Below are 18,761 nucleotides of genomic sequence, written 5' to 3'. Positions count from 1 at the left end.
ATTAGATAAAATAAAACTTTATTAATCCCCTGGGTGGGTTCCTCCTTGGTTTTCACACAGCTGACTAAACGTCAAACAGAAAACTTATTAAACAGAAGTATGAGACAGTCGAGAATTTACACCAGTGTCTGGTTATATTTTAGATAGCAAGAAGCAGACGGCCGAGTTTATTAAACTCCACCGAGACAGCGGTGACGCTAATCAGAACTAGACCGTCCAATTTCACGCCTTTAAACTTTAAAGGCGTGTTTGTGTGTGTGTTTATACAATTGCTATTATGTTTGCACTTTATGTGTAATGTTACTGACTGCAGAGATCAGTAAGATGTGTGTATTTTTTATTTATTAGTTTTATTTATTTAATATTATTTTTTAATTGAATGACTGTCTAGTAGTTCACAGATGTCGAAAAACTGAGTGTGGTAAAGCCACTGATTTTTTTTATGTATATTTCTGCAATCTGCACATTGTACTGACTTTCATTTTAATGTTTACACCAGGGTTCCTTGTCAGCACTTTATGCTCAGATGTTTGTAAGCTAAAAATAAACTATTGTGTATGTTCAAATATACTGTTGTGATTGAAGAAGTTAAATAAAAATGTCAGTCATCAATTCATGCATCACCTCATGTCATCATAACAGAGGTCTGTCTTCCAGGAAAGAACAGTTTAAAATTAATGTAATATAGTATTGGCCATACTATATGATGTATTGCTTGTCTTTGTTTAATAATACAGAAGACAAATACCTTAAAAAATAATCGCATATCGCATCGCAATATTGGGGCAAAAAATCGCAATTAGATTATTTTCCATAATCGTTCAGCCCTACTGTAAACGGACCAAACTTCAGTCAGGAGAACAACTGAGATAATCCATCCACAATACGAGGTTAGTCATTAATATACTGCAGCAACATGGGAATAGAGCAGCTGCCAGAGAATTCAACATTAATGAATCAATGGTACAGAAGTGGAGGAAGCAAGAAGAATGAGTTTAATAAAGTTTGATTTATCTGACTGCTTTGTTTCACTTAATGTGCCTTATAATCCCGTGCACCTTATGGTCCGAAAAATGCGTACTGCACACTCCAGTTTAATGTTGCAAAGCACCTCTTTTTAACTTCAGTGGATATTATACATGGTTATGCTCAGGATATGTCAGTCCATTTCTACTGGAAATGCCTTTTGGTTAAACTTTCAGCAAGGAATTTGCATTTGCACTGTTACATTTTTATAAAGCTTTAATGTACATAAAAACCAGCTTCTTGTTTAAGTGAAAATAAATGGAAGGTTGTCTTTTTGCGCTAGTAATGTTGTGGAGTTGTATTTTGTCTCGCATCAATTATATCGTCGGTTATATTGTTATCGCAAATTTTCAAATATATATCGTGATAAATATTTTTGGCCATATCGCCCTGCTCTAGTGAAAAGTATTACTGACATACACTAAAGCCCATAACTTCACAGTACATACTCTTTTGCCGATCAGCAGTGTATAATCTCCACGCCCCCTCCTCCCCTGATAATACTACGAAAACTATGCAAAGTTTTAATTCTTATCAAGTCTCCATTAATAGTTTATGTCAGGTTTCAAGGACTGTATAAAACAAGTAAAGCATTTTTCATTTTTTTAGATTTGCTAGAACAAACAAGAGTATAAAAGACTCTTGTGTTAATAATCACTGGTTGAGTGTTAATAATCACTGGTTGCAGTACAAAAACATACAAAGAACAGCATGATATGAACAGAAAATATGCGGTTCTGTTTAAGTATTAAACAAAACAGCTTCTGAGTCTGCTTGCAGAAGTTGCACACTGATGCAACACTCTAAACAGCCTTTTAGTAATAAAAAAAAAAAAAAAAAAAAAAAACCATCTTGGACCGTGTGAATCCTGTTACAACAACTGACAACAACTTAATTCTTCTACATTGTGGTTTTGTTAGAACATTTTTAGATCACAGCTTACATGTAGATCTAAGAGAAGCTACAAAACCAACTTGCTAAAACCAGCTTTTCCCCCCCTATGAAATCTCACAGACAACACTCACACTTCATTCAATACTTCAGATCCAGTTATATAAAGTCTAAGTGAGGAACCTCTTCCTGGACGGGGCCATTAACTGTGCAGTGAGCGAGAAAGGGAGAAAGAAGGCAGAGTCAGAACAGGGTGGGATAGGAGGGAGGGGCAGCACTGGAGCGGGCCTGGGCTTGAATGCTCCATTGAGGTTTGGTGTTTTGATGGAAAACTGTGGCAGAGCTGGGCCAACTGCAGCAACAGTGGCAGCAAGAGAGGCCGGGACCAGACCAGCCCGTGGAGAGAGGAAAAAGAAGAGAAAGAGGGAGGACAAACAGCTCTAAGGGAGCTCTGATGCACAGCCATTTCTGTGCACAGGTCTCCCACACTAAAGAGGAAGGGAAACAGTACATAAGGAACTAGGCAAAGTAATGCAAGATTCAGAGGAAATACTTCGGATTACTCTCGGTTCCTCTTAGAATTAATCTAAGCAGACCTAGGGAGATTATTAAAGGTTATCTCAGATGTGCATTATAATGTGTTTTGTGTGCCAACAGAGAAAAATAAAACATTTTAAACTCAGGGTAAGATCTGGCAGGATGCATCAAGTTAGGAAACACAGTTGGCTTCATAAACCAAGCATTACCTTTACTATCTCTGGTCATACAAAGCTGCTGTTGCATTACTGCAACTTCCTTTAATGGAAGTTACAGTAATGCAAGTCCCCTACCAGAAGCAAAGCAATACAGTTCACAGCACAGCCAGGTGTTGTTGGGGCTAAAAGGGGTGGTGCCTGTCTGTTACTAGTGTAGGATTGGACACTTTGGGAGTTGCCTGCAGAGATCAGACTGAGGTGTGTCAATTCCAGGAGTTGAAGTGTACACCATCACACAGCTACACACCCTGAGATGGTAGATTTCTTTGGAAAATTTGGCAGAGCTGGACTGCAGGTCTGTGGTGATGGCACCATGTCCTCAGCTGAATATCAGTACTACATTATGCCACTGGCCAGCCAAGTACTTTATGAAACTGGCAAAATCTGCTTTTTTCCCCACCTCACCTCCTTAGAAGTAAGATTTCATCTCCACTGTGTAATAATACAGTCACGTGAACAGTCTGATTCATGCCTGCAGCTGGCCAATAAGAGAGAACACAAAGACACTGCTTGTTATCTAATCTATATACCTGAGTCACACAATTTGGGTGCACACATACACACACACCAAACAAAACAAAAAAAAAAACAGTCTGCTTGACGTCATTCCCTATGCTTCCCTGCCAATGACAAAGAGGTTCTCTACACACACACCATCATTTTCTCTTTTTAAACCACTGTCTGCACTTCACCCTAACCTCATGTCAAATGCAATGATGTCACTTTCAATATGTGACCTAAGCAGTGTTACCATGTGGTGCTTTGTACACTGAAATATGGATTTACAGAAAAAAGGATTAAGTAAGTGTATGAGACAGAGAGAGTGAGGGAGACAGGAAGGGAGGTGTGGTGTGTACTGGAGAGACAAGACCAATAGCTTTGGAGCTCAAGCTACAGCCTCAGGGGGAAAACTGTGCCCTTTCTGCCCCAATAAACCTCATCAGGATTCCTGACATGAAGGCCGGGGGGATAGACATTTCTTCACGCTATGCTGTCTGCTGTCCTCGAGCACTGGGAAAGGAAGGAAGGTGGCTGAATATGCTACTCTGCCAAAACACTTGAAGTTATGAGGCCTAATACAACAAATGGCAAACTTTTCCAATCAATGAGCAACTTCTCTGAACTCACAAGACTTTTAATGTGCGGATGACACATTATTTTTCCCCCCGCTAATCATCTTTTCAGGTTGAAGATCATAAAATATTCATTCAAGGACATTATGCTCATTAAAGCAATTTAGCCCAAGAAAAGCAAGATAATTTCAAAAATAATTTGTCACTAAGGGAAACAGTCTATCCTAGGGATATTCACTGGCCTACAAGAACATATAAACAGAAGACTGAAGAAAAGGTATCACCACGTATTCCCTGTCCTGCCTTTCCTTTTTTGTTTTGGCTATCTGCTATCAAAGAAATGTTATCCAATTAAAAAACTGTGGGTAGGTAATTCAACTTGTGTTTTTACAATGGTTCTTGTAGCCAGCCCCCTTCCCAAAAAGAAAGAAAAGAAAGCAGGCGTGTGTCAGTCTGAGTCATCTCTGAATCAGCTGAAACAGGCAGTGTAAGATTAATCACAGTGCAGCGGCATGTTGCTGGCTCTCTCTACAATACAGCCTTTCATAGCAAACACAGAAAACATTCAATTAGAGCATCTCCATCCTGAGGACTCTCAGCATGGCAAGTAAAATGCATCCAATGAGCTACAGCCGGGATGCTGCTCTTTAATGTCAACTATCCATTTCCGGTTATTTTAGACAAAGACTGGATCCAAAAAGTACTAGAAATTAAGTTATAATTTCTTTATCAACTTGACATTCTGAGAAATAAATACTGTAAAAGCAATTTATCTTCAAATCTATTGGAGCGCTGAGCATAATAGTATGGCTTCTTCACTGCCACAGATAGCTTGAAGGCAGCAGCCTAGTTTAAGCCCACAAAGCCCTTACATGGACATGTGAGAACTTGACACTTGGGTAAGACAGCTCTGTTTCCTCGTCCCCCTTTTCTTTACTGTTGTGATCCTGTCTTTCATGAAGTGAAAGTAATGTTTGAGCCCTGAAGCTCTTCTGCTTAACAGCACAGGAGGTGCAGGACAGTAGAGGGTGTCCACATGCATCAACATCACATAGTTGGGTGACAGACCCCCCAACTCTCTCAATGCTCAAGAGCCCCAGCTAATATCCAGGCTCCACCCACCCTCCAACATCACCACCCCTGGGCCACTGCTTCTTTCATTCCCCTCTGTCTTCTTCGTGCCATTTCCTAGATATATTTCTTTCCTTTTATTAGCTTGAGATAAGAAGAATTCTTAATAATCTTAAAAAAGTAATGAAAAAGACCCAGACAATTTCACTGGCTTGCAGTTTTCACCTTACCACTTTTTATTTGTACTTTGGTGTAATAGTAAAATATTCTCTGTTCTAACATGGACCACAATAAAACGTAGTAATGACAGGAGACAGAGGTTGATTAAAGCAAAAGTAAAAAGACATGCATGTTATTATGGCTGAAAAAGAGTGAAACAGAGCTGGATGAGAATGAACAGAGCTGGTGTGTGCCTGCGAAAGTGACACCCAGGTGTGAGCAGTAGTCCTAAGATCCGTATTTACATTATATAAATAACCAAAACAAAGAATACGGTCAGTTGTTTGGTGAAGACTTTAGGTGGTTTATATGGTACATTGTGTGCGCTGCTATCATTCTGGAGAAAAATTCAGTAATCTTTTGGTTTTGCTGCACGACTGCTAGATATCCCAGGTCGGGACAAAGTGGAAAAAAAAACAAAAAAACAAAACATGTAGCATGTAATTGAACCTAAAAACAATTTCAATGCTAACTCTAACGTGCACCCAAACAAAACAATCCGGATAAATGGCTTGCTTTGTTGCATTATTTTTTTTTACTAAGAAGCTCTTTTTCTTGTGTTCCAAACAAAGCACACCCCTTTTCTTAGCAACAGCTGTGCTTTGAGCTTTTAGGGAGGGTTAGGGTTAAAAAAATAAAAAGCAGCACAAAGTCACTTGCTGTTTAATGTAGCTCCAGTCATGAGGACGAAAAGAGAATCCTGTCCCATCCAGACAAACTAATACTCACGTTTTCACAGGTGAACCCCATGGAATCATTTGCCTCCAGATTGCTGTTTCTTCGCTTTCACAATCACTGCAAAGGCTGGCTGTGGGCTTCTATGTTAAATGCCCTACTACCGCCATGCTAGTTGCTGTTGCCTTGCCTGGGGCCTTTCTTTGCCCCTGTCAGCACCCACAGAGGTTGTAGGAAGCCTTGAGAGGTGAGTTTTATGATCTGGTCCAACTTGTCAACATTGTGTCCTCCAATAGCCCTTGTTAAAATGTATTTCATTTTCTATATACATTTTCTAAAACAACAAATGTATGACTTTTTAGGTAATGAAAATTTTTGTTAAATAATCAAGCTTACAAGACTGACCAGAGCAATAATTGGTATTGTCGGTTTTGCAGTATTTGAGCTCCCTTAAGCAGGAAGCCATGCCTGTTAATCAGCACTGGACATTTAAATCCATTACAGAGAAGATGGGGTAAATGCACCAGATCTCACATAGGACAAAATACAGGACAGCTGCAGAAGTGATTATGTAAAGCAGCATGCCAGTGTGGTGCAGATGCTGAAGACACAGCTACAATTGCAAGGCTATATTAATGTTCTTTTCCTATCCATCCAAAAAAAAAAAAAAAAAAAAAAAGCTCATCAAGACTCACTAGACTAGAAATAAATATTCAACCTAGTTTTTAAATGTGATCAAAAGCTATCTAAAAACAAGTGTTTGCAGCACTTCAGCTCATCATTGAATTGATTCTCGTTTTCTCCTGTGGATGTGTTAGCCATTCAGCCAATTCATGTAAAAAACAGAAACGAAACAAAAAAATACAGCAAATAATAATAAAAACAAACAAACAAACAAACAAAAAAAAAAAAAACAGCTTTTAGTGTAATATACAGCGCAACCATGAACTACAACTTCCAAATCTTCCACTGAAATGAATCATCACCTCCATAAAACAATCAAAACCAATTCTTGATGCAATGCTCTATTAATATAAAATTTATTGCACTGCTGTGTTTGATGAGCTCTACTTTCTAACTCTGCTTGAGATCTCTTTGCTCAACATCATGGGACACAAGAAATCAAATCTGATTGGGGGGGGGGGGGGGGGGGGGCGAGGGGGGACCACTGGGACATGTAGCTACTGCTTATGAATGTAAAACAAAAAAAGTCTGATGCACAATGGAAAATCAGTCCTGGAAAATAATAAGCAACTTGCATTAAAACTGGACAAAAGCACTCATTTGCAGTATAGATAAAGTATAGCAATATAACCTGAAAGGTTGCTCATCAAGCAAAAAACTACTGCCCCCAAAAAAGACAGACTACAATGTGTGACTCCACAAAAAGAACATACTTTCAACTGGTTTGATGAAACAAAAACTTTACTGTCTGACCATAATGACCATCATTATATTTAAAGCACTAAAGATGACGCTTGCAACGCCATCCCAACCACAAAGCATGGTGGCGATATATTGCTGCAAGAGGGGCTGGTGTACTTCTTAAAGTAACACAGCACAATCCAACCAGCATAGCAAAGCAACAAACAGAAAAGCCTAAAAGAGATAACTACTGCCAATGAGAAGAAAGCATGAGACACACTGGAGAGTTTACTACCCCGTCCAGAGCATGAAGAGAACATAATGCCAGCAGACAAGCCTCACTCACTTGCAACGAAAGATACGTGTCAAACTTGTGTCAATTGTATGCTCTCTAACACACACATTCATTTCAAACAGTGAAAAAGTGCGTGCATGGATGTGTACATTTGTACACATGAAACTACAGCACGGGAAATAAATATGTAATAATAATAATACTCATTTACTACATTCTTTGAAAGGAATCTAACCCTCAGATCATCATCTATTACTACAACCTAGGTGACCTCAAGAGAAAATGTTTACCAAGATTACATATCAGGAAAAACTGTTTAAATTTATTTGGCTTGACCGCCCTTACCTAGATGTTACAGGCTATACTAGCTTTTAATCCTGCAAGCTCAAACTACAGCCTGCAACCTGCTTCATTTCAAATGTTGATTGTCACTTGAACTGAAGTTTTTTTCCACCACAAAAGAACATTTCTAAAAGGCTGGACTTTGTCTTTTCATTTGCAGGTTACATGTTAGGGTGAAATGCACATTTCCTCTGTTGCCAAGTTGGAAACTTATGATCAGAGCTTTAAGTGACTGCTGGAAATTCATTTTAATGCACGGTTTAGAGCAGCTGACACAGCTTCCTCAGTATCAGCGCTGACTAGATGGAGCAGAGGCATGGTGCATTATCGGGGAGGGATGCCAAATACTGGAGACGCATACAAGCAGACTGGGCTGTCAGAACTGCTCATGAAAACATTTATCATAAGGAAACAAACTTCACTGCAGTGACGCAAATATCAACTCCAGTGTCCTGTTATTAAAAATAGTGGTGATATAATTACTCAACTAGCCCACAGAAATATATCAATGTTGACATATAGTTAACCGTTCCCCCTTTAAAGACTTTAGCACGGCAAACTACCAGACATTCACTGATCATGACATCTCACATCTCTCGTTTTCAGCTGATGGCTATGTCACAATGTGAAAACTTTGGCCTTTATTAGGTTGTGACTGATACTGGCTTCACAACTGAGAGCATATTTATGTAAGAATCAATGATATTGAATGATTACTGACAGGCTTGTCAGCTGAAAACTGATTACAGACATAGGTTAAAACTTTTGCTGTGAAATCACACTCCAATCAGCCTCCCTGAAAGTACCTGAAATACCTGGGTGATAAACACTGACTATTTTTTACTACTAGTAATGACACTGGAGGGGGTGTATTACGAAGCTTAACTCTTCAAGTCAAAGGTTTGTGTCATAAAAGTAGCTTCCTATTTACCTGGCTAAATTACTGTGGTAACTCATGGTGAAAAAGTCTGCTTATGACCAGGCCATCTTCTGAGTTTTGGTTTAAAGTCAAAGTGCCAGGGTTCCACTGATTGTTTCATTTACAGCATGTCTTAAGCACAATATAGATTATCTGCTAATAGGATTGTTATGCGCTGTTAAATTTCTGAATAAAGTGCAAACTGTGTGTCATATTGTCACTGAATATGCCCATGCATTAATTTGGTGATGGAGAAAATGTCTAAATATTGTTTTACTTGATTCTGATCTGCTGCCAAGTCTGATGATGAAATAAATAACTTGAATTAAACTGTTTTACTGTGCACTAAAAACCACCAAATTAACAGTTTTCTACTGTATTAATCTCGTTGCATTTTAGTATTATCTTTTTAATGTTCTGTTCTTTTTAGTTTTAATCACCATTTTATCATCATCAAATGATAACATCTCTGACTGAAGTAAGTGTCACTCATAGGGGTCATTTTGTGTAGAAAAAGGGTCTAATGCCTCACGAATCACTGCTTTTCCGAGCACAGAGCATGAAGCAAAAAGCTCTGCTTAAGAGATAAAGTTGAGAACCACTGTTGTGATACCTGTTATCTCCAGCTGGGGTTTTAGGTTTTGTCCAGCCAGCTAATGCAAAGAAAGCCTGGTTGTGTTGAACTTCATTTGCAGTATACCCCTCAGTACCACTTCCCGAGAGGGCCTCAGGGGTGTGGGAAAATCGTGGAGATCAGCAGAACACTATGACAAAGAGTGAACTGCACACTAAACTGACCCACCGGCTGGCAGCCCAACCCCAATAGATACTGAATGCATCCTCCCACCAATGCCAACAGAGCAAAAAAACAAACTGCACAACACCACACATGGCTGGAGCGAAGGCAAAAGCAGGGAAATACAGACACACATAAGGCAAGAGTGAGCAAGCAACAAACCAAAAACCTAATTGATCAGTGCAGTCACTACCAGCAACTGTTGTGGAAAACAATGTAAACAGACCATACATACAGAACAATAATTCCAAGTACAGGCCAGCAGTTGGTGCCAGCCACTGCTGCCATCAGTGCAGTGGGGGAGGGGGGTGTCATATTTATTAAAAAAAAAAAAAAAAAAACTAGGGCTGGGCTTTCGCCTCCCTCTAGCTCTAGCCATGAGGGTATTTCATATCCCAACCTGGTGTAATAAGCTCCCCTTCTATTCTGACTCCTTCCTTCTCTCCTTGCAGGTATGTGACATTCAGGTGGGAAGGTTTGATGCAATACAACAGCTCCACTTTTTGTTTTACTGCCAGAGAACATCATTTCAGAACAAAAACCTCTTTATTGTCCAGGCACGAAAACCACTGTCATGATGCAATGCAGAAATCAGTGATGGACACACGTGTCCATACATTGGGGTAGTCTTGGACACATCCATCGCTGCATTCTTGAAGGCTGTGACACAATGTTTAGTCAGCTGGTCCAACTTTTAGTTTAAGGTGACAACTGCCTTAGATAAGATGATTACTCTCCGAGCTAGGGTTTTGTCTAAATCCAGAGATTGTTTTAATAGGTGTAGGAGAGGTTTAGCTTTAAAGGCTTAGGGGTAATAGTGATGTTGAAAGGTGTACAGGGATCACTGGATGACTGTTCCCTAGCACACAAACAGTAGAAGTCCTTCTCATCCAGTCCATAAGTAGTATTTTACAGTCTACAGAGAACTCCATTATCCATGCTGAGATCAGCAGTTTCCATCAAGATCTGATGTCCTTCATTAGTAACTGAATAACAGTTATTACCGAGCATCATCTACATAGGTCAGTGTTTTACCTAAACCGTGTAAAACACGTTTTCAGATCAACCGTATCAAGGGACTTTCACAAAAATGTTATGATTTTATTACTTTGAAGGTGAAAACAGTGCATTAACAGAATATAAAAGGTGGTTGTTTACTGTACCTGTCAGTGAAGCTGGGCTGTGTGTCACTCATTGGGCTTCCGGTTCTAGATTTGCAGCAAATTATATCCTATTAACATTTTCCAGAGTGTGATGAGGCGATTTCCTGGAGCGTCTTTCTCTGGCATTCGTCTGGAGTAGGCAGGGATTTTGAGAACGATGCTGGGAATCAGTTCACTGTGAGGTTGCTGCAAGGCACCTCCAAACACCAGATGAGCCTAAGCTACAACCAGGACTTCTTGTTAAAATTAAATGACAGCAAAAAATCTACAGTGCAGATCATAAAAATCAATCGGGGCCTTGGTCGAATTAGCAGTCCTACCCCGTAATAAACAATATTTTGGCAACAATAATAAATATACTGGTGCAGCTGACACAAGTTGTCGTGTATGTACGAACTCCTCGTGTGTCTCCTTTGCATTCACATCCCAGTTTTCCGCCGATATGATGTATGTAAACAATGCGTATCCCAACGTTCCTGACACCTTGGCCCTGCGATGTAGTTCGTCTGCCAACACCCAGCTCGGCCGAATGGCCTCGGTGTCTAAATGATCGGTGAAGATGCTGGAAATTCCTCCAGTCCCATTAGGTATTCCCTGCTCCAAGAAATGCCTGTCTGTGGCTGTGGGGACGACTCTCCCGTGACCAGGAGAATCGCTCAATGCCGAGTTTAAACGACCCGTGTTAGAAATTAGCAAAACAACTGCAGCTAACGTCAAACCGCTTTGATTAAAAAGAAACGAACTGAGTTAAATGGTCATTTAAAAAAAAGCACATAGGTTTCCCCCCCAAAAAATCCTTTCTCACTGCAAACTGGCAGTCGTTGAATCTCACCAGCTACCAGCTAACAAAACAGATGAGCTCTTTCAGCAAAAAACTTTGCTTCGTGGGCTCTTGTTTCGAGTGCAAACTAAGCAAACTCCCGTTCACAACAATGAGCCGGCCAACGAGCGAAACATACATACACAAAAACCTCGTGTATTTTCACTGGCTTGCGATACGTCTTCGCGTTATGTCCTTCAAAAAGACTCCTTGAGGAAACAAAATGCAGCGGAGCCCGTTAGCACAGCACAGCGTCTCTTGACTCCATGTTCCAAAAGAAATCGTCAATTCTCGACAGAATTCCCGTGGATGGAAAGCAGGCTAGCTATGTGGCCGCCAGCTAACGGGAAAGAAAGTAACCACCGCTCCCGTGTAAACAACGACAAAAAAGCGTCGAGGGGCTTGAAACTTGTAGCGAACATTAAACGTTATTTTTTCCCAACGTACAACGCTGTTTGTTCGAGAGAATAACTTGAGGAAAGGTACCAAAAAAAATCCCACTTTCTGCCGCTAGCAACGCCCTAGCTAGCAGTTGGGAGAGACTAACCACTTCCTGCCGCCGGGGAGAATTTATTTCAGCATAATATCAGGGACCACTACTGAAAAACGAGTAACAACGACAGCAAGCACTACTACTACTGGTAACAGTAATACTAAACATGTATAATTTATTCGTGTATGATGCAACTATAGTAGGCTGTGAATATAACAAACAGCGCCTCAATGGCGTGTGCAGCTGGCAGGGATATTAAATAATGGCCACTGGGCCAAAAAATTGTTATAATTTGATCATTTTTAAATGTATAGACACGAATATCTTCATGTTAGTCAGTCTCCTTCTCAATAGTGCTTCAAGTAACTGTGTGTGCCGTAAAAGTCAAATATGGATGCAAAAGGCACTCATGAAACTGACACAATAAATTATTCATGCATTTCATGCAAAGTGTTGAACCTTCCAGTCCAAGAGTCATTTATACGACTCCAGTTTTTGTGCATGTGATATTACTGGAAGCAAAACCAACCATCAAATGAAAATGATAAAAAAAAAAAAACTTCATCTGTCCCATTAAGGTTGTGGTGAGTCATATTTATCAATGCAAAGTACATAATTTTATCTTTCTTAATAAACAAATTCCCGTCTGGCTTGTACTCTAACCTTTTTCTCACACAACTACCTTGCTTAAATACACAACTACTGCGCTACTGTGTGATTGCTGTGCTGACCATTGCAGTCACACATCACTGCATTTCTGGCACCCTACATTATACTGTAAATACGACAATAAATAAGGCACATTGTATATTACACACAGCATGACACACACCTATCTCCACTTTGCATTGGTAAAGACTGAAAACTGGTCCAAAACGACCGAATTTATGCTAAAATGAGAAAAACCAAAAAGTTACACATGGACTTAATGTAACTTAATGTAAGTTGCTGATGCTTTGTGTTTAAAATAAAAAGTGCTTTTCTTCCCTTTTCATTGCTATTTTAGAATTGCAGAAAGACCACATCTTTCCTCTCTCATCATTCATAAATAATTGATATGACACCATCATGTGGACAGCTTAGGTAACTTCACTCTCAGTCGACTAATTCATCTCGAGTTTCGCTAGGCTTGACTAGAACACAGTTGATGTTTCAGTTTAGTTGTAAATTTGCTGTTTAGTGAATGCAAACAACATGTCAAGTTTATTTTTATTTCACTTTACACAGGGATTACAAAGGTGAACGATGAAACCCCGACCCAAAATGGCTCTTGTGACGCCGCCTCCTGTGTTGAATGAGTTTACAGTACATGAGAAAGGATAAAAACACATTAGGAAGGTACATTCAGATAACTAAGGCACACACTAGTTAGGTTTGTACTTTCTTGTATGTATTGGTGATGCACACAGAGACTTCTCTCAGTGCCAGTCAGGTGAACAGACATAGGAAACAAACAGATGGCATGTTTTTAACCTATTGCGACAAAAACATATTCTCACAATTAAGACAAGAATGCACATAAAAATCTGGGCTCAGTCATTATAGTCCCTTAATATAAAAACTTCCTGTCTTCATCCCAGTAGCACATTTTTTATTAAGGCAAACATTGTATAACATGTTTATTTCAAAATGGTTTATTTAAAAAAAAAAGACCTTTTGAAAGACTTGCACAATGTACAGATAGCTCAGAATGAATTTAATCAAAGCTTGGACAATTTCTGACAAGATCTCTGTGAGACTGAAACATTCAACAAACAGCTTATTAAATTAAATTAGCTGGGAGCTATCAGTGCAGAGCACAGATCTTGTCTAAATGATTACTCACGCGCGACCACCCTCACACATCTGGTACAATAAAGTTGACAAGGGTTACCATTTCAGAAAACATGAGAATGTATTTATAGTTTACAATTTACACTAAAAAGAACACATTTAGAATTTAATAGACTCAATAAAACTGTAACATAGAGCTTTAAAGGAGGGATGCAAAATAAATAGAAATTTGATTAAACACATCAAACACACGTCAATCTTTCTGATATTACTTAATTTCCCTGAGTACCAATCCTAGTCTGTTGACATCACTAAAAGTGTTTCACAAGGACTACAACATTACATGTAAACTTTTTCTTTTCTAGTAGGGAACTTCCTTTTGGAGCCACACTGCCACACATGACTAGGTCACAGTTAACGGCAACTTTTCTTCCCACAGGTTTTCTTTGTGTGTTTATACAACATGCTTTGGTTTTCAGTGATATAAACTGCGTCAGTGCTGTTTGCACCTTTTATGCATGTTCAGCTCCAAAATCCACAAACCTTACAAAAAGAAGCCTTAGCATTTTTTTAATTTAAAAATCCCTTTTTCTAAAATCACACTTCAACATGGAGAAAGTTGCTTTCCATGTACTTTCCATCAAGTGTCCAAAGCGAAGAGCAGAGAAATGACATAAATGGATTCCCTTCTGATGCCGATCACTCCTTCTTCCCTTCATGACCATTAGCTGCTAAAAGCTCTTGGCGGTCTCTCTGGTGTTTGTGCCAGCTTTTGCTCTTCCGGATGGCAAATCGAACAATGTCTACCATAAAGACCCAGGAAAGGGCGTACATGGCCACTCCGCCACACTTGATAAAGAATCTCGGCCTGGGGGAGATCAGCTCACAGTACAGCATTGTGCCTCCCACGAAGATTCGCATCACCACAAACAGCAGCACAAACAGGACGTCCACAACGTCCCCCAGCAGAGTCCCGTAACGTCCAGTCTGCTTGAGGAACCAGCGCGCCTGCAAGAGAGGGTTGGTGATTTCACTGCCAAAGAGCACCGCGCACGACTCGATGCCAGACTCCCCCAACCAAAGGGTCAACAGGATTCCCAGGATGCTCATGGTGTGGTGGGCCAGCATAACTGGTCCCTCTGTACGGAAGTACACACACCAGGCCATGTCAAAAATAAAATAGCCCAGACTCAGGACCATGGCACTTATCTGCAGAGGGGTGTTCTTTGTACCTGGCATCCACAGACAAAAAAAGACCGGCTTTAGTTAGCTTCTTATAGAAACAGATAAAACAAGTTATTACTGTGAAATGAGCACATAGTTGTTTATATTGGCGTGTAACAAAAACAGCTCTTGAGAACTTTTTGTCTTTGTGTCTAAAGATTTTTCAGCACCTTACAAAAAGTTTCCACTGGTAGTTAGAGCTCAACTGTGCTAACTAGTTTAGATGCCTCATGTCTGCATCAATTTTCAAAGAAAAAGCAGCAGATGTTACAGTGAAAACTAATAGATGAACCTAAACAGTAATGTCACATTAATGCATAAGAGGATATAATATTAAGTCTGTGAGCTGCTTAAAATCTATGCTGTGTCTCTGCATCCTTGCTGTCTTTTTAGGTTTTAATGTGCACACAAAATCTTGACAAGCTGCATCCCCTACCTGGATAAGTAAAAGGCCAAGGTCCATCTACATAGCCTATGTACGCTGTGATGCAGACTGCCAGGATCCCGTGCACCAGCGTGACGAGTCGACAGTTCCATTCGTAGCTCCTGGATCCGTTAACGTTACACAGGACAAAGTAGAAAGACACCCAGCAGGATAGGCACAGGAGAGCACAAACGACAAGCACAGCCATCTTCCCCTCTGAAGGTAAGTCAAACAAAGAAAAGCAGCAAATTACAGCTAAACAAACTTCTCAGCAGTCATCAAGCCAACTCTGACTCACATTACATGGCGAGAGAAAAATGCAAGGAGGAACTTCTTGCTCTGTAATATCACTTACAGTAGAAAAAGAAAGAATCACCGTCCAGAGATTTGAACTGTGCACTCTTTGTGAGGGAGCAACAATTAGCCTTTGCTTGAACTATAATAGTACTATAGTAGGCCGGCTGAGGGTCTGGTGGGGTGAGGGGGACGTCTCTTCTTCTGCTGTGACGTTTGTACTAGGAGGTGAGACCATGCAGACAGATGAGCCCACCCTCAGTGAACTGGAACAAGATGTACACTTGATTCTTAAAGATTGAAGCTAGTTTCAAAACTGGCAGAGAGGTTACTGGGTGCTGGGTCTCAGACAGTTCCCGAGAGGGACAAAGGCTCTTTCTCCCTTATTATTTGACATCTGCACTAATAAGCAAACAAAAAATGTCCCGTTGCTATCTTCGTTGTTATGCTTGTGATGTCCACATGCCAGCCAAATAAACTAAAAGATATTCAGTTACTACAACACACATATAAGAGCAATAAATTACTATATTTAAGAGGCGGGACACTGAACCGTTTCAGATTTTCTGCTTGAAAATGAATATGTTAATAAATTAATTCATCTGTTTATGGACTCCGCTGCAAATCATTTTACAGATTCACTTGTACTATGGATAAAAAGGATGCACCTAAGGATGATATGAAGACTAGGCTTGAATTTATAGTCTTAGAAAACCTGCATGTTCATCTGAAAACGCACAATAAAGTAGGGAGAAAAAAATCACGAGCAAACAAAGGAAACATCTGAGATCTGAATATGCAATGACAAAATTATGTAATGACATAAAATAAAACTAGTAAGTCTTGAACGATTCCACATTTCTCTATATTTATCTTCCAAGAAGCCAGACTTTCTGGTTTTGAGTGATCGTTCTCCATGCTTTATAAAGGGTTTTGAAAGTTTTTCAGTCCAGTCCTTTGACCTGACCATTTTCTTGGGAATGTTTTTTTTTTAATTCAAGGATAAAAAGGGACCTAACTCCAGGAATAAACAAGTATTATGCCTACATAATAGAAAATCCATTTTAAATTGTGCCTTGTGCACTCTGTTAGTAGCAGACAGTCACAAAACTGTTCTCTTTTTTGAATCTATAAAAAAAATGCCACAGATAATACACTTTAACGTGCATAAAATAGTATTTTTGCACCAATACAGTTATTCCAAAAACAACTAGAGGATGGAAAGATGGCATATCTTAGTACAGCATGCAGTGTGTCATTAAAAGATCTGAGGAACCTGGACAAGAGGAGAACAAAAGCAGAAGTGGCAGGCCGAAAAAAAAAAACTATCTGTAATACATGAACAATATTTGAAAGTCGTGTCCTTAAGAAATAAGAAAAAAATCCAGCAAGGATGTGACACAAGTCCTAAGAGATGCGTCTGGCCCAGACAATTCATCAGTTGATCCATCTACTTTTCACTGGAGACTCATCAGAAATGGTCTCAGTGGAAGGGTGGCTGTCAAGAAGCCATTCTTAATCAACAGATAACAATGTAAAAATTGTAAAAATTGATGGAATTATAAACACAGAGAAGTACACTCAGATTTTAATCCTCCATGCAGCCCAATGTGGAAAGCATCTGATTTGCAGCTGCTTTGTTTTTCAGCATGACAATGATCCCAAACACTGCCAATGCAGTAAAGACATACCTGGATAGAAAAAACACATATTGGAACACTATCATTCATGGATTGGCCTCCCCAGAGCCCGGACCTCAACATTACTGAAGCAGTGTGAGATCATCTTGACAGAGAACAGAACAAAAGTCATCCAACATCCAAAAAAGACTACTTAAACTTTTAAAAAAATGAAAAGAAAGCTTACCTAAGAGAGTTCAGGCAAAGCTAAGGAATAACGATTGTTGCCAAATATTGACTTTCAGGCGCTTTAGAATTGTACAAAGTCTGTTTTTGCCTTATTACACTGCATTCCCATGAATGTTTGCACATGTTTCAATATATGCTCATTTTACTAGCAAAATATAAAGAAATGAGTGGTGACTCAAGACTTCTGTAGAGTACACACAAGAAAACACCAGGTAACTGAACAACTACCTTTATGTTTATTATTTGTTTTTCTTCATTACAGCATGCCCTGCTGCAGGCTTTCCTAGGATAAGGGTGAGACACCTGAGCTATGTTTACTCTTATAATGGATGCAGATTTGAGCTGTTTTAAGGTAAAAACTAATAGCGTAATAATTGTGTTCCCACGCAAACCAATGAAAGGACGGGAACTGGCAACCCGAGCCCACGAACAAATGAAGAAATTTCTTCATTTGCTCGTGGGCCAGTTTATTGATGGTGACAGCAAAAGCAGCTGTTGCTAACAATGTGAAAGGGCAGCAGCAGAGCAGGGCCATAGCTCATCCCTTAGCCGAGGGGATGCTATCATAACAGGCTAACTCTGCACTGGTACTATTAGATGGATCAGGGAGCAAGCTAACCGCTAGCAAGCTAACAAAGCCTTGTTTTATGGGGTTACAACACGTTTATAAATGCGGTGAAATATAATTACCTTGACGGTTCACATGTGGCTGTCTCTCTGTTTACATCCTGGCTGTTTTGCGTCCTCTGAAGCAAATATATGCTCGTAGAAGACCGAGGCAGGTTTGTTTGGATACACACTTTGCTGTCCTTTAACTGAACGGCACCGGGTAGCAGCAACAGCAGCCTCCTTCAGCATCCTTTGTATCCCATTACAAGTAGCTGCATTTGCATGCTCTGCTCCTATTAACTTGCTAGCACTACAAAGTGTATTGCATCCTGCTTATATTATCTCGTGCAATACCATAATTAGAGATTAAAGTAGATTTATGCAATATTTTGTAGGAAAAGCATGCTTTCATCCTTGATGTAGCGATGGCAGGCTCTTTTTCTTTCGGAACAGGGGCGACACCGTGTGGGAAATGGTGGAAATTACAACCTTGATCGAAAGACTGGCATAACACACCCGAGTGCAAAACAGGACAATTTATTGGAGCACCCAGAAGCAGATGACTATGCAAAGAATCTAAACTGTATATCTCTTAATTCCCATACACCGATTCCTTTGCCCCCCCCCCCCCCCCCAAACACACACACACACACACACACACACACA

At 39.9% G+C, this 18,761-nt stretch overlaps 2 protein-coding genes across 4 annotated transcripts in view; both read right to left on the bottom strand.

Moving 5' to 3' along the window:
* arhgef12a (Rho guanine nucleotide exchange factor (GEF) 12a) overlaps positions 1-11,955 on the bottom strand; it is a 44,331-nt gene extending 32,376 nt beyond the window's left edge. For both annotated transcript variants that reach the window (XM_080888278.1, XM_080888279.1), the window contains exon 1: positions 10,591-11,955. In XM_080888278.1, coding sequence (XP_080744404.1) covers positions 10,591-10,622 — 32 coding nt within the window. In that variant the 5' untranslated portion in view covers positions 10,623-11,955. The remainder of the gene's footprint in view (positions 1-10,590) is intronic.
* Positions 11,956-13,105: 1,150 nt separating this feature from the next.
* On the bottom strand, positions 13,106-18,544 carry tlcd5a (TLC domain containing 5a). 2 transcript variants are annotated; one of them, XM_080888219.1, is made up of 4 exons: positions 18,177-18,544; positions 15,680-15,839; positions 15,337-15,540; positions 13,106-14,908 (listed from the first exon to the last, which is right to left on the bottom strand). In XM_080888219.1, exons 3-4 carry the CDS (start codon positions 15,530-15,532, stop codon positions 14,376-14,378), a joined length of 729 nt encoding a protein of 242 aa, XP_080744345.1. In that variant the 5' UTR covers positions 15,533-15,540; positions 15,680-15,839; positions 18,177-18,544; the 3' UTR covers positions 13,106-14,375. The 2 variants fall into 2 exon arrangements, with proteins under 2 accessions (XP_080744345.1, XP_080744344.1); XM_080888218.1 differs by lacking the exon at positions 15,680-15,839.
* Positions 18,545-18,761: the final 217 nt, after the last annotated feature.

This window comes from Rhamphochromis sp. 'chilingali', assembly GCF_963969265.1.
Source record: "Rhamphochromis sp. 'chilingali' genome assembly, chromosome: 8".
NCBI classification, from domain to species: Eukaryota; Metazoa; Chordata; class Actinopteri; order Cichliformes; family Cichlidae; genus Rhamphochromis; species Rhamphochromis sp. 'chilingali'.
The sequence above is the reverse complement of the archived record's forward strand: the minus strand, read 5'-3'. Positions and strand labels throughout refer to the sequence as shown.

What these genes read in the sequence shown, in the direction of transcription:
- tlcd5a (XM_080888219.1), bottom strand. Translation starts at nt 15,532, where the DNA reads ATGGCTGTGCTTGTCGTTTGTGCTCTCCTGTGCCTATCCTGCTGGGTG. An exon ending in TTGGCCTTTTACTTATCCAG is followed by an intron (nt 14,909 to 15,336) that starts GTAGGGGATGCA and finishes TGTGGATGCCAG; the next exon opens with GTACAAAGAACACCCCTCTG.